Below are 15,659 nucleotides of genomic sequence, written 5' to 3'. Positions count from 1 at the left end.
TCTCTACATATCATATCATGTCATCTGCAAACAGTGACAGCTTTACTTCTTTTCCAATTTGGATTCCTTTTATTTCTTTTTCTTCTCTGATTGTTGTGGCTAAAACTTCCAAAGCTATGTTGAATAATAGTGGTGAGAGTGGACAACCTTGTCTTTTTCCTGATCTTAGAGGAAATGGTTTCAGTTTTTCACCACTGAGAATGATGTTGGCTGTGGGTTTGTCATATATGGCCTTTATTATGTTGAGGTAATTTCCCTCTGTGCCTACTTTCTGGAGGGTTTTTATCATAAATGGGTGTTGAATTTTGTTGAAAGCTTTTTCTACATCTATTGAGATGATCATATGTTTTTTCTCCTTCAGTTTGTTAATGTGGTGTATCACATTGATTGATTTGTGTATATTGAAGAATCCTTGCATTCCTGGGATAAACTCCACTTGATCATGGTGTATGATCCTTTTAACATTCTCTTGGATTATTTGCTAGTATTTTGTTGAGGATTTTTGCATCTATGTTCATCAGTGATATTGGCCTGTAGTTTTTTTCTCTGTGACATGTTTGTCTGTTTTTGGTATCAGGGTGATGGTGGCCTCATAGAATGAGTTTGGGAGTATTCATCCCTCTGCTATATTTTGGAAGATTTTGAGAAGGATAGGTGTTGGCTCTTCTCTAAATGTTTGATAGAATTTGCCTGTGAAGCCATCTGGTCTTGGGCTTTTGTTGTTTGGAAGATTTTTTTTTTTTTTTTTTTCTTTTTGCGGTATGCGGGCCTCTCACTGTTGTGGCCTCTCCCGTTGCGGAGCACAGGCTCCGGACGCGCAGGCCCAGCGGCCATGGCTCACGGGCCCAGCCGCTCCGCGGCATATGGGATCCTCCCAGACCGGGGCACGAACCCGCATCCCCTGCATCGGCAGGCGGACTCTCAACCACTGCGCCACCAGGGAGGCCCTGGAAGATTTTTAATCACAGTTTCAATTTCAGTGCTTGTGATTTGTCTGTTTTTATTTTCTATTTCATCCTGGTACAGTGTCGGAAGGTTGTGCATTTCTAAGAACGTTTCCATTTCTTCCACGTTGTCCATTTATTGGCATATAGTTGCTTGTAATACATGATCCTTTGTAATTTTGCAGTGTCAGTTATTCTCCTTTTTCATTTCTAATTCTGTTGATTTGAGTCTTCTCCCTTTTTTTCTTGATGAGTCTGGCTAATGGTTTTACAATTTTGTTTTATCTTCTCAAAGAACCAGCTTTTAGTTTTATTGATCTTTGCTGTGGTTTTCTTCATTTCTTTTTCATTTATTTCTGATCTGATCTTTATGATTTCTTTCCTTCTGCTAATTTTGGGTTTTTTTTTGTTCTTCTTTCTCTAATTGCTTTAGGTGTAAGTTTCGGTTGTTTAGTTGAGATGTTTCTTGTTTCTTTTTTTTCTTTTTTTTTTTTTTTTTTGCAGTACACGGGCCTCTCACTATTGTGGAAAGAAAAGAAATGAAATTTATTAAAATTAAAAATTAATTATTAAAAATAAAAAAAAGTTTAAAGTAATTTAAAAAGAAGAAAGAAAGAAGAGAGCAACCTAACCAAAAAACAAATCCACCAATGATAGCAAGCGCTAAAATCTATACTTTAAAAAAAAAAAATAACTGGACAGACAGAACCCTAGGACAGATGGTAAAAGCAAAGCTGTACAGACAAAATCACACAAAGAAGCATACACATACACACTCACAAGAGGAGAAAAAGGAAAAATATATATATATATCTACATATATTAAAAAAGAAGGAAGACAGCAACCAAATGAATAAACAAATCTACCAGTGATAATAAACTCTAAATAGTAAACTAAGATAAACAGAAAACCAGAAACAAATTAGATGCAGAAAGCAAACCCCAAGTGTACAGTTGCTCTCAAAGTCCATCGCCTCAATTTTGGGATGATTTGTTGTCTGTTCAGGTATTCCACAGATGCAGGGTACATCAAGTTGATTGTGGAGATTTAATCTGCTGCTTCTGAGGCTGCTGGAAGAGATTTCCCTTTCTCTTCTCTGTTCGCACAGCTCCCGGGGTTCAGCTTTGTATCAGCCCCACTTCTGCATATAGGTCGCCTGAAGGTGTATTGGTCATACAGGACAGGGTTAAAGGAGCAGCTGATTTGGGGGCTCTGGCTCACTCAGGCTGGGGGGAGGGAGGGGTACGAAATGTGGGGTGAGCCTGCAGCGGCAGAGGCCGTCGTGACATTACTACAGCCTGAGGCATGCCGTGTGTTCTCCCGGGGAAGTTGTCCCTGGATCACAGGACCCTGACAGTGGCGGGCTGCACAGGCTCCCAGGAGGGGCGGTGTGGATAGTGACCTGCGCTCGCACACAGGCTTCTTGGTGGCAGCAGCAGCCTTTGCGTCCCAGGCCCGTCTCGGGGGTCCGCGCAGATAGCCGCGGCTCGCACCCGTCTCTGGAGCTCGTTTAGGTGGTGCTCTGAATCCCCTCTCCTCGCGCACCCTGAAACAATGGTCTCTTGCCTCTTAGGCAGGTCCAGGCTTTTTCTCGGACTCCCTCCTGGCTAGCTGTGGCGCACTAACCCCCTTCAGGCTGTGTTCATGCAGCCAACCTCAGTCCTCTCCCTGGGATCTGACCTCCCAGCCCCCACCCGTCCGGCGGTGAGCAGACAAGCCTCTCGGGCTGGTGAGTGCTGGTCGGCACCGATCCTCTGTGCGGGGAATCTCTTCGCTTGGCTCTCTGCACCCCTGTTGCTGCACTCTCCTCCGTGGCTCTGAAGCTTCCCCCCCTGCCCACCCCCTGTCTCTGCCCGCGAAGGGGCTCTTAGTGTGTGGAAACCTTTCCTCCTTTACAGCTCCCTCCCAGAGGTGCAGGTCCCGTCCCTATCCTTTTGTCTGTGTTTTTTCTTTTTTTCTTTTGCCCTACCCAGGTACGTGGGGGAGTTTCTTGCCTTTTGGGAAGTCTGAGGTCTTCTGCCAGCGTTCAGTAGGTGTTCTGTAGGAGTTGTTCCACATGTAGATGTATTTTTGATGTCTTTGTGGGGGGGAAGGTGATCTCCACGTCTTACTCCTCCGCCATCTTGAAGGTCTCCCTGAATGTTATTCTTTAAGCCTCAAAACTTAGAATCTTAAGCTATAAAAGCATCCAGTTTTCAGTCTTTTTATACACATTATTTACAAGTTCACTGTCTTTACTCTCAAGTTTCTGAGTAACTGAATGTAACGGTAAGAAGATCTTGTTTTTACTTAGAGAAGGGAATTCATCACTGGTGATGCTGAGCCGACAGATGCAGAATCCGAATGGCATAGTGAAGATGAAGAGGAGGACAAATTGGCCGTAAGTTTTTTTTTTTAATGAGCGCCACTTGTGTTCTGTTTTAATGCTGTTAGAAATAAGATGGTTCGGGGTGGTGATCTAGTGGTTAGGATTTTGCGCTTTCACTGCCGTGGCCTGGGTTAAATCCCTGAAATCCCTGGTCTGGGGAACTGAGATCCCGTGCAGCGCGGCTGGTGGGGAAAAAAAAGAAACTTGATGGTGTTCTTTCACAAAGGAAAGAGCTCCTAACAGTAGGTGCGGCTTCAGCCTTAGGTTGGGTGTTTAGATTTCTTTATGACAGTGAAACCGGGCAGCTTGGTTGTGTTAGTTAATGTGGTGAGCCAGACACAGTCCCCTTTCTCAGCCGTCTGTGGCACCTCTGCACAGTGGTACAGTGAGATAAGGGATCAGGGGAGTGGAGATTAAAACATCAGAAAAAGTCTTAGTCGAGAGAAAGCAAAGACCCACAAGGGAGAGCACAGCTATGTCTAGAAGGGCAGGTACTAGAGGGTGGGCTGTGGTGGGGAGAGCATACTGGAAACATCCATGCCATCCTGCTCGGGGACCAGCAGTGACAGTGAAGTAGCCCCAGTGCATCTCGCCACTTTACATTGGTAAATGGTCCTTTTGGTGATGTGCCCTGTCCATCACCTGCTTGCAGCGTTTTCTTGGTGACAGGTATCATTCCAGTGCCACGGAAAGTCCCAACATGGCAAGGTAAACTTTGTTGACCTGATTTTACATTTGGGAGTGGCTTTTCTATCCTAGACTATAAACTTCCGGGGGTTTTTTGTTTTTGTTTTTTTAAGTGTATGTTACTTTTGGTAGCTATGTATCTTTCTGATATTTTAAAAACATGTAGAATCTGGCGTAGTTGAAGCCATGCCTGTGGATCAGTATAGTTGTGAATCAGTTCTTCATTGTGCGAGGAAAATCTGCCCTTGTTAACTTAAAAAGCCCCTTGTGATCATGTCCTCCTAAGAATCACATGTCAGGCCTGTGATGTTAGAAAAGACTACCCTCCTCGTGGCCACATCGCCTTTCTCATCACCCCCCTGATGTTTGCATGGTGCCTCTGTCCCAACATCTCCGTATCGTTGGACATGCAGCTTGCGGGGCAGTTTCTTGTTGCTGGAGATCCTGGAGTATCCCCCTGGTGGTTATCCCAGGATGGACAGCGAGCCGGTACTGGACAGCCTTCCCCAAGTCGGGGGCATTGTATCAGCTCTTCAGCTCTTTTCCCCTTGATCTAAAATTACATCATGGAGTTACATCTGGCTGGAATGCCTTAAATGCTTTGTTCCTCAGAGACGTTGGAAATTGTGATGGGCACAGTGGTCTTGGAGATGCAGTTTCAGAGAGCAAGGGTTTTTGATAGAAGTTTACTTGGGATTCTGAAAATATGGTCTGTATTAAGCCATTCAGTTATTTGTAAAGTTGTTGCTTCATGATAAGTATCCAATTTTGCATCTTTATTTTTCTAGGGAGACATAAAAAATAAAGCAGTCATAGCAGAAAAAGAAGCAGCAGCAGCAGAAGAGCCAAACCCAAAAGGAATTCCAGAGTTCTGGTTTACCATCTTCAGAAATGTAGATATGCTAAGTGAATTAGTTCAGGTAAGCACACAGGCACATTCCCACTGTATAGAAGACATTATTTACTTGTGAACTTTCAACAGCATGTCTAGCAGTTGTTGTTTGTGGGTGGAAAGGCGCCTTCTGTATAACTCAGAGGAGTCAGGGTCCCCGGGAGGCCTGGCTGCAGCTGGAGCCCCCGTGTGCCCTCGTGTAGCGGCCCTCAAGGAAAGGCCTGCCACACGGAACCTCAGCCGAGCTTAGGGTCGCTTTGTCTCCTGTAAAGTGTCTGTTGTCTCACCCCAGGAAGCTTGTTAACAGATTCCAGACCCTTCTCTACCTCACAATGATGTGGACAAGCGAGACGCGTGAGGACAAGGGGCGGGAGTGGAGGAGTTGATACTGAGTGGTGAAGTGTGTGTGCGTGTGTGTGTACACGTGTACCCATGAGTGCGTTTACACACAGGCTCACGCTCGCTGTCACGCAGTCTTCTGTTTTGATTGATTTTTGGAATTTGAAATGGGCCTGTTGTGCCGCCTTGCTAGTTGTACAAATATTTAACAAGTTGCTAATAAATTCTAATCACTTTCCTTGAAAAAGTCTTTTTTTTTTTTTTTTTTTTTTTTGCCACACGCGGGCCTCTCACTGTTGTGGCCTCTCCCGTCGCGGAGCACAGGCTCCGGACACACAGGCTCAGCGGCCATGGCTCACGGGCCCAGCCACTCCGCGGCATGTGGGATCCTCCCGGACCGGGGCACGAACCCATATCCCCTGCATCGGCAGGCGGACTCTCAACCACTGCGCCACCAGGGTAGCCCGAAAACGTCTTTTTTTTTTTTTTTTTTTTTAATGGGAATGGTCAAACTTTCTTTGTCTTGCCTTGTTGAGCTTTCTCTAATGAAATGGTGAACCAATTAAAAGGTAACAGATGTGACTTTCCCTGAGCTCAGTTATGGTAGAAGTTTCCAGAATTCAGAAATAGGTACTGCTCAGAAGCCCACAGAGGGGGCCATCTCTGCATTTGGGCTTATCCCAGATGGGTCAGCACACTGCTTTTATATCAGAACACGGCCACAGGTGGCATGCAGCTAGCTCGCTCTACTGCCGTTTGCAGAGGTTTCACAGCTGCAGTTACAATGGTTCTGGAGAGTTGCTGCGTTGCTACGTCTGCTGCCTGCCTTGTTCAGTGCTTATCTGTAAGCCAGAACTGAAGAAAAGGTAGAGGGGATGCGTTTCTTACTCCCCTTCCAGACGGGGGGAGCATTTAAAATACATGACTTAACAATAGCCTGTGTTTTATCGTCTCATATGAAAAGGTGCGGTTTAAGAATACTAGACCATTGGGAATTCCCGGCGTTCCAGTGGTTAGGACTTGGCACTTTTACTGCCAGGGCCTGGGTTCAGTCCTTGGTTCGGGAACTAAGATCCCATAAGCTGAGCGGCGTGGCCAAAAAAAAAGAAAAGAAAGAAAGTACACTAGACCAAGAATACTAGAAGACTAGAACGCCATGAGCCAGAAATTTATTGGGAAAATTGAGTAATATATGCTAGAACCAGATCCTCACCCTGCCTGTACGTTAGTCACTTGGGCAACTTTTAAAACTAAATAGCAGGGCTTCCCTTGGTGGCGCAGTGGTTGAGAGTCCGCCTGCCGATGCAGGGGACACGGGTTCGTGCCCCGGTCCGGGAAGATCCCACATGCCGCGGAGCGGCTGGGCCTGTGAGCCATGGCCGTTGAGCCTGCGCCATCTGGAGCCTGTGCTCCGCAATGGGAGAGGCCACAACAGTGAGAGGCCCGCGTATCGGGGAAAAAAAAAAAAACAAACTAAATAGCAGCATCAGTGCCTCCCCACCCACAGGTCAGCGAGAGTTTGAGGTGTTTGTAGAAGCTCTCTGATGATTCTGATGTACCCCAAGGGTTGAAAATCCCCATGCCGGCAGAGCAGATGGAGAAGGGTGTGTGTACCTGTCACTGGGACGTCTCGTGGAAGTGCAGGCTCTGAGTCAGCAGGTCTGGGTGGGGCCTGAGGATCTTCGTTTCTGGTGTGTCCCCCAGGTGATGCCCGTGCTGCAGGTTGGGGGCGCACTGTGAGTGGTGGCAGGGGTGTCACGAGGTAGGCTTTTTGGTGCCGGTTAGGCGACCTGATTGGGAGACCTGGCTCCTGGTGTTGCCCGGCCAGCCAGTTAGTAACCCAGGGATGGCGCTGCTGCTTTGTCTGTAGCATTTCTTTGGTTTCAAGTACAGTCAGCTGTACTTGAATGAGGTGTCTCTTCCGGTCTCCCAACACCTCTGTCTTAGTGTCAGTGCTTCAGTATTTATGTCACAGAGTGTCTCGCTGCTTTTTGTCTTACAGTTGTAAAAAGACATGTCATTTTTTGAGTCCTCATTTAGTATGCAGAGAGTGATGAAATGTGGTTTGGGCCGTTTATAACCCGAAGCAAGTAATGGTAGTAGGTTCCATTTTGGTCAGACATCAAATCCCAAAGGTGGGTTTGGCTGTAGGTCCTTGGGTTCTCTGTTGGTGGTGGCCAAGATAGGTCCAAAAGCAGAGTTTTGAAATTTAGGGAGAGCAGCTTTAAATCAGTCCCTGAGTTGCTTCCACTGTCGGCCCTGAGTTTTGAGCCTGCTAACTTAGGGCTTTCCGTTGTGGTCTGGGCCATAGAAGGTCCTTGGCCCTCAAGGCATGAGGCTGTTGGAAGAGATCAAGAACATAACGGCCATCTCCTGGCTCTGGGGTGGTGTCAGCGGGTGCTGCTAGCTCGACTGCAGTGAGCTTGAAGATCCCAGTGCCGCGTATTTGGAAAACATACTGGTGATACATTCACCTTGGCGATTCTAGAACTAGGCATACGTGCTCAGTCAGTGATACACGTGATCTTGGAGCCAAGTGTTTTCTGGTTCTAGAATTTAGGATCTGACATCTCAGACTGATGTGGCCTTCTTTGGAAACTGCTTTGGACTTAACTTTTTGTCTAGAGACTTGGAAGGTGCCTTTGTTACTGCTTTTTTTTTGGTTTGTTCTATGCAGGCAGACCTCGGAGACATTGTGGGTTTGGTTCCAGACCCCTGCAATAAAGTGAATGTAGCATTAAAGTGAGTCACATGAATTTTTTGGTTCCCTGGTGCGTCATAAAAGTTAGGTTTACACTGTACTGTAATCTATTACGTGTGCGATAGCATTATGTCTCAAAAATGTACGTACCTTAATTTAAAAATACTTCATTGCTAAAAAATCCTAACCATCGTCTGACAATGCAGGGTTGTCATAAACCTTCAATTTGCAACAAGAACAAAACAAAAACAAACACAAACCAAAAAACGCACCAAAATATCTGTGAAGCACAGTAAAGTGAAGTGCATTAAGCGAGGCCTGTGATGTAGAAAGAATTTAAAATTGGGAAGTTGGTACTTATCAGGCTCAGCAGAACCTCAGGAAATCCTTTTGGTCCAGTCCCCAGACTTCCACGGTGAGGTGACTGTTTCACAAATAAAGCACCTCTCGTGAGTATGTGGTCACTGGGTTTCAGGTCCTGTGATTTTTCTTTTTTCTGAGTTTTTCTCAGTTGGCCTTTCTCAAATGACAGGCCCTGGTGAACTCTGTGTTTGCATAACGATGACTCGTAAAGGCACAGAGCTGTCGTTAGGAGTTAGGTCTCAGGCTTGCTTTGTGAGTGTCCTTGACTGTGTGTGTCGTTGGATTTGGGATATTTATCACCACGTGCCCTAAGCAGGGGGAATTGGCTGCCAAGGTCAATAGCTTGTCCAGGCATTTCTTCTGATTCTGTCTCTTAGGAGATGCTGAGGACCAGCAGTCTTAATTGATGGCATTTTTGACCCCGTCTATACTGGCAGCTGGTGGGGCTGTGAAATCAGTCAGGGCTCATGCCCCTGGCAATGAGCGTGATACCCTTCTGGCTTGGCATTGGTGGTTACCAGTGCTCCGTGCCAGACAAAGGTGGCACCTCATTGCTGCCACCCTAAGACTGCTAGTGACTGAACAGATTTGGGTGGCTTCCTGGGAGTGACAAGGACAGAGTTCCAATAGGGCTAATTATCCACTATCTAGGAGTAGATGCAACAGTGACTCAGTGAGAACATGTGTGTTGTCTGTAAAAGCTCACCAGAACTTTCTTTTCTTCTCTTTATGGTTAGGAATATGATGAGCCAATCCTGAAACACCTGCAGGACATCAAAGTGAGATTTTCAGACCCTGGACAGCCTATGGTGAGTACTGATTGTTTGAACTCCTGGCTGGTGTCAGAAAGGGTCAGGCCACTAAGGGTAAAGGGCTTGGAGCCAGAAATTTACACCCGGCCACTCACTTGTTGGGTGACTGGAGTGAGACACGTATTCTCATATTGCATCCCTGGGCCTCACCCGGCAGTGTGCACAGCCGGACAGTAACTCAGCCCACCAGCTGCTCGGGGGCAGGCGCAGGAGTCAGGCGCAGGAGGGGACACCTTGGACGTGGCGTCCACTGTGCCATGCTGTGGTTTCTGGGCTAGTTTGTTTCCTCTGTCAGGTGGGATGATGTCATCCTTCTAAGCGTCTCCCAGGTTTGTGGGGTGGAATGTATGTAAAACAGGCTGCACAGGATGGTTGGTACGTATTCAAATACAAGCAGCACTTCAACGGAAATCCAAGATACTAGTGGAGGAAATGTACTAGGTTTTACCTTTAAGAATCACTGCAGATAGATAAGACTGAAAAAATGTTTCCCTGCTCTTTGCTTTGTCTGGAAACACATCTTTCCAGAACACTTGCTCTCGTAGGCTGCCTGCCAGTCAGTGCGGGGAGTTTGACCTAAGGCAGCCTGTCCTTTTCTGTGGAGCAGCCTCGAGGCGGTGATGCCTGAGCTGGGGTCCTCGGGGAGCACTGTTCGTGACCCCCCGTCTGCCTGCGGCTGGTGGGCTCCATCCCAGGGCCACAGCAATTCCAGCACCACACAACCGCCGCCTGCCTGGAGGCTCTCGGGTCCAGGTCTTGAAGACACAGCGCCTGAGGGCCGTGGGGCTGAGGCCCGGTCTCTTCCCACTTCCCCACCACAGAGCAGTGTGAGCGGGATCCCCTCCACCCTGGCCGGCGGGTGATACCTGCTGGGGGCAAGGGGTGGGGGCACACACACCTGTACCTGTCCCTTTCCTGGTCTGCTCCACGCTGGAGGCGACATTCACACATCCCTCTGCAGGTGGGGTGTGGGCACCAGCTGGAGTGACGCCCGCTCACAGGTTGGGAGTCACTCTGGTAGCTGAGGGAGCCCCTCCTTTCCTACCGCACCCAGGTTATTGCAGTGCCTTCCTCTTGTCAGTTTCTTCCCAGTGATCACTCCTCACCTGTGCGAGGCTTGGCCACAGCGTCCCCTAGAGGCCTCCTGTGGCAGAGTGCTGTAGTTTGCTGTGATGGGTGTGAATTCTCTTTCCCTCTCTGTGTGTGTGTGTGCGCGCGCACACACACACACACACCTGTTCGATGATTTCCTTGGTCCATTCCCTTTCTTCCTCAACCCATCTGTCTTACATTTTCCTCGGTCTCTTCCGTGGCTCATAGACAGGCTGGAGCCCTAGCTGTCGTAGACTGTAAGCCATTGTGAAAGTCATATGTGCTTGTATAAGAAAACTTAGAAAGTACAGAGAAGTGTACAGAACGCTCTGCTCTCTGTCTGTTAGAGATAACTATCAGCAGCTTAGTGAATTTACTCATAGTCTCTGCCCTTTTAAAAATTATTATGAAATGGGGGCTTCCCTGCCTGCCAGTGCAGGGTACACGGGTTCGAGCCCTGGTCCGAGAGGATCCCACATGCCACGGAGCAACTAAGCCCGTGTGCCACAACTACTGAGCCTGAGTTCTAGAGCCGGTGAGCCACAACTGCTGTGCTCATGTGCCACAACTACTGAAGCCTGTGCGCCTAGAGCCCGTGCTCCGCAGCAAGAGAAGCCACCGCAATGAGAAGCCCGCGCACCGCAACAAAGAGCAGCCCCCGCTCGCCACAACTAGAGACAACCCGCACAGCAGCAGAGACCCAACGCAGCAATCAATCAATCAATCAACAAATAAATAAGTAAAATATCTAAAAATGAAACCACCTTACTTCAGAGTGAAACACCGCCAGGGCGTTTGCCCCTCCGCAGGGTCACTCTCCAGGGTCACCATGTTTGTACCGCAGCAAAGTGGAATCCCAGTGTGTGGGCAGCGTTGCACTGCTCTCTTCAACTCGTGTAGGCCCTACGGGGTGGAAAACAGTTGCTGCATTTGTTGGCTACAAAAAGGTTCAACATTCTCCAGAATGTGCCCCTGCCACCACCACCCCGCTATAAATTGTTGCATTATGGTCAGCTTACTTGCGCCCCAAGCTGTTGCTTAACTTTCTGATGATTTCCTCAGTCCAGGTTCCTTTTAGTGTAGTTACTGGGTGGAAGGAGACGAACCTTTGTAAGGCCCAAAGGTGGTTCAGTTTACACCCCTGACGATGCTGATACTATCTTCGTACGCTTTTCTTTTCGTAACAATCACATGGTTTCTTTCCAGTTTGAAATAATTTCAAACTAGAGCAACACTGCAGCAACAGCACGGAGAATCCCCATACGGCGCTTGCCTGGATTTGAGTTGTCTGCTTTGACCACGTGGGCAGTGTTGCCTGGGGACCGCCTCCCCGCTTTTCAGCACAAGTGTCGGCAAAGACAGTAGCAGCCATGTTTACTTTGCTGGGCAGAAGAGATGGAACTTTACACTTAATTGCGAGTGTGGCTGGGCATTTGTCATAGGTTCATGGCTGACTTGGCTGTAGGGGGGTGTGAATGAGGTCGCCCCGTCCTTGGACCCTTTTCTGCTGGACTGTTAGATACTTTCTTTAAGTCATCCCCAGTGGAGTTTGACTCGTTCTTGACTAAACAGAGGCCTAGGGAAAGAAGGAAAAGTAGGAAGATATGAAGAAAGGAAGTAGCACCCTTGGTTTGGAGAAATGGCAGGAGAAGGAAGTGGGGGAGAGAGAGAGGAGGAAAATAAATAATTCTGTCCATATCTGTATGGACGTAATGAAGGACGGAATAGAACAGTGCCATTCGTTAGCCCAGCCCAGTCCCCAGGGTGGGTCATCCACACCTGTGGTCACCACCCTCAACAGTTCTCAAGTAATAGCCGTCTCCACTGACTGAAGTCCAAGATAAAGATGGGGTTTATGGGGCCTGGGGTCAGGTTCAGGAGAGCCATGGACAGGGATTCCACCGATGTTCTGATTCCCCACAGCTGCCTTCCTGTCCTCGCTGCACTTTGGTTTTGCCAGACTAGTGACTTGTGGCTGTTGACCTCCCTTCCCCTCCAGCCCACACCACGCTGGCAGGGGTCAGCGGAGACCTGGCCAGATCCCTGCCGTCCCTTCACCGCCTCCGGTCCTCTTGGCCACTTGTGTCTGTACTTCCCAGGCCCTTCTGGCCCTTCTCTTCCTCATCCCCCTCTTGGGAGACTTCTTATTTCACTTGCCCTTGTGGAAGTGGCTTGTTTTTAGTCTTCTTAATTTTTTTCTCATCTGATGGTTGTACCATCACAATAAAGATAGAAAGAGCTGACGTTTAGCAGGTGACGCCTGTGAACCTGGCCCTGCTCTGAGCACTGCCGTAGACTGATCCTCGGGTGAGCTCCTGGAAAGAAAGGGGTATTCGTTCCAGTTTGCAGGTGAGGAAGCGAAAGCACGGGGACGCCGGATAGCTTCCCAGAATCACACAGCGCTGACAGGCAGAGGCTGTCCAGACCCAGAGCCGGTCCTTTAGACTGTCTCTGTTATTTACTTCCCCCAGGTTGTCTAGTCAGAAGGGCTGAGGTCAGTATCTTTGCACACACTGCTGCATCCATCCAGGTATCTTTCTGAAATAGGACGCATTCCTCAAGACAGAATCATTGGGTCGCAGAATGTTTTTTATTTTCTTAATTTTTTGATGTTGCCAAGTAGCCCTTCACAAAGCCCTTCACAGTGTATGAGCCCCTGGCTTCCCAAGACACTTGCCAGTACCGTGTGTTCTTTGGACATTTTGCCCAGAAAGGGGGCGTCTAATTTTTTTTTTTTTTTTTTTTTTTTTTTTTTTTTGCGGTACACGGGCCTCTCACTGTTGTGGCCTCTCCCGCCGCGGCGCACAGGCTCCAGACGCGCAGGCTCAGCAGCCATGGCTCACGGGCCCAGCCGCTCCGCGGCATGTGGGATCCTCCCAGACTGGGGCACAAACCTGTGTCCCCTGCATCGGCAGGCGGACTCTCAACCACTTGCGCCACCAGGGAAGCCCGGGGGCGTCTCATTTTATTTTTCATTTATTTTGTTACTGTGCACACGAATATCTTCTGATTTGTTACCGCTGCTCTGTACACCCCTTTGTCCATTCCTCCCATGCGTGTCTCTAGGTCTGAAGAGTGCTTTGGGGGTGAAGGGTGAACTTGTCCTTGGTGTGGTTTGAAGAGGCCCAGGCAGTGCCTCCCCTTCTCTCCCCACGTGGAGTCTTGGCCCTTTCGCTGCGCGGCAGAGAAGGAGCTGCTCTGCCCAAGAGAAAGGAGAGGGGGACAGGGCTCTGCTGCCGCCTTCTGCCTCCAGACCCCCCCCACCCTGCTGTGCTCTCGGGGAAGGGAGGGTGGGGCAGCAGGGAGAAGCCACACCTCAGGAGAGCTTGTCCTCCCTGGGAGGGGAGGTGGCAGGGGCCCTAAGGGTGATGGGTATTGGCCCGCCTGCCGCTGTGCTTTAACTTTGTGCTGGTGGTTTCACAGTTAACAGGTTCTTATGTGGCAATACCTGTTGAGCTTTTCAGTCATGGTTTCTGCCTGTGGTGTCATGCTTAAGGAAGAGCTGGGTTCCAGTAAGCACCGTGTGATTCATAAAGTCGGGTGCTAGTCATTCATAGATTTTAAGTGGTGCTTAGCCCAGTTTTTGTCTTTTTTTCCAGTCTTTTGTATTAGAGTTCCACTTTGAACCCAACGACTACTTTACCAATTCAGTCCTGACAAAAACGTACAAGATGAAGTCAGAGCCAGATAAGGCCGATCCCTTTTCTTTTGAAGGTCCTGAAATAGTTGACTGTGACGGGTAAGGAAATGCCATTTCAACTTCTTCTTCTGAAACAAAAGCAGGAGATGGTTTTACAACTTTACAAGTAAGATGGAAGTTAGGAATAAAGCAGAAAGCCTTTAATCTGTTTAAAAGCCCAAAAGACAAAGATGGAAATTAAAGAGTCTCTCTGGGAATATGATGGCTGGCGCTGGGAAATGTATCATGTGGTTACATGGGCCAGGGTTTGGGTTAGTGGCCCGATTTCCTCGTTTTAATGAGGGCATTGGGACCTCCAGTCACCTTAAGTGAAGCAGTGATCATTGAACTAATAAATTCCTCTCAGCAGGTATTTGTTGAGTGAATGAATGAGTCAGTACAGGGCAGCGCTGGCCTCGGCGAGGCAGCATGAGTGTGGTTGGCCTCAGGACTGAGCGCCTTGGTGATTGCAGCCTGTGGACCACCAAGGAGAGTGGCTTGGAGTTCACTCCTCTTGGTTGGTTTGAGACGGTTTGGGAAATTGTTTTATTCTTGATTGAAACAATTATCCTTATTCACTGAACCAAGTTCTTATCCTGATGAATCTCCCTGTGTGAGTAATACAGAACTCTGTTAAAATCCTGCTAGACTGAAATGGCCAGAGTAATGCAGATTGTTTCCCATGGCCAGGCCATCGGGTGAGAAGGCCTGCCTTTCCAGGCATGTCCTTGAGCAGACGCTATTCAGACACCGCCAGGGCTTACCTGTTGGTCCAGGGTGATTCAGAGCGCGGTCCCCACCAGGGGCCGCTCAGCACACTTGGAGCACTTGTGTCTTGCTCTGGTCACCAGTGTTTGCGGTAGCCACCTGCTTGCTTTCTCCAACTTGTCCCGCTCGCTTAGTTAGTCGTCTTGAGAATTCAGGCGCCCGAGCGGGTGGCTTCCTGTGCGCTGTGGGGTCTGTGAAGGGGCAGCAGGTGACAAGCCCTTGAGCGGCCTGGTCACGGGAAGGACGTTGGAGGACCCCTGCGAAACATCTGGGGGCTAAAGCTGTGCAGCTGCGGGAGCTGCCGCGCTGACAGCCTGCCTGGCGGGGCCCTCCGCCTTCACTGGCCTTCGCGTGAGCTCACCGTGTGCCGAGTGCTTGCTCGCAGGTTGTTAAGTTGTTTTGGGGTTAAGCACAGAGCTGCGATTTGCTTGCTGGGCACACGTGTGACCAGTTTTTCTCATGGAGTGTGTACCCCCGTGATCACGGTCTTGTCCCTGTAGGTGTACCATTGACTGGAAGAAAGGAAAAAATGTAACAGTCAAAACCATCAAGAAAAAGCAGAAACATAAGGGCCGAGGCACCGTCAGAACAATCACCAAACAAGTCCCCAACGATTCCTTTTTCAACTTCTTCAGTCCGCTGAAAGGTGAGTGGGCTGGGTTGTGACTCCAGGTTACACACAGAAGGACTGTTAACATCAGGAAGTTGGTCCTGGTCCTCTGGCGAGCGTTGGGGGGCGGAGCCGTGGCTGTGCGGGTGGGCCCAGCGGTGCCTGTCCTGGCAGGAGGGTGAGCCCGGGGTGGCTGTCGGGAGCTGCATGCCCCCGCCCCCGGGGGGAGGGGTCCGCATGGCTGCTCTGCTCACACTCCTGCAGGTCGTCGGCCCACCCCTCCCTCTCAGGTGGGTTTTTGGTTTTTTCTTCGAGCCTTGGTATAGAGCACAAGGAGTTTGGGAACTTACATATTGTGACAAACACCGACTTAGGACAGAATCATAGCTTGGACGCTTGTTCT

The 15,659-nt window shown here is 49.0% G+C and overlaps 1 protein-coding gene across 14 annotated transcripts in view; it reads left to right on the top strand.

Annotated features, from left to right (window-relative positions):
* Positions 1-15,659, top strand: part of NAP1L4 (nucleosome assembly protein 1 like 4) — a 64,924-nt gene that overhangs the window by 36,929 nt on the left and 12,336 nt on the right. For all 14 annotated transcript variants that reach the window (XM_082629551.1, XM_082629559.1, XM_082629558.1 and 11 more), the window contains 5 exons: positions 3,239-3,325; positions 4,789-4,920; positions 9,033-9,104; positions 13,799-13,938; positions 15,147-15,292. In XM_082629551.1, the coding sequence (XP_082485677.1) occupies positions 3,239-3,325; positions 4,789-4,920; positions 9,033-9,104; positions 13,799-13,938; positions 15,147-15,292 (577 nt within the window). The remainder of the gene's footprint in view (positions 1-3,238; positions 3,326-4,788; positions 4,921-9,032; positions 9,105-13,798; positions 13,939-15,146; positions 15,293-15,659) is intronic.

Source organism: Mesoplodon mirus (genome assembly GCF_964341445.2).
Source record: "Mesoplodon mirus genome assembly, chromosome: 7".
Classification (NCBI taxonomy): Eukaryota; Metazoa; Chordata; class Mammalia; order Artiodactyla; family Ziphiidae; genus Mesoplodon; species Mesoplodon mirus.
This window is presented reverse-complemented; position numbering and strand designations above follow the sequence as displayed.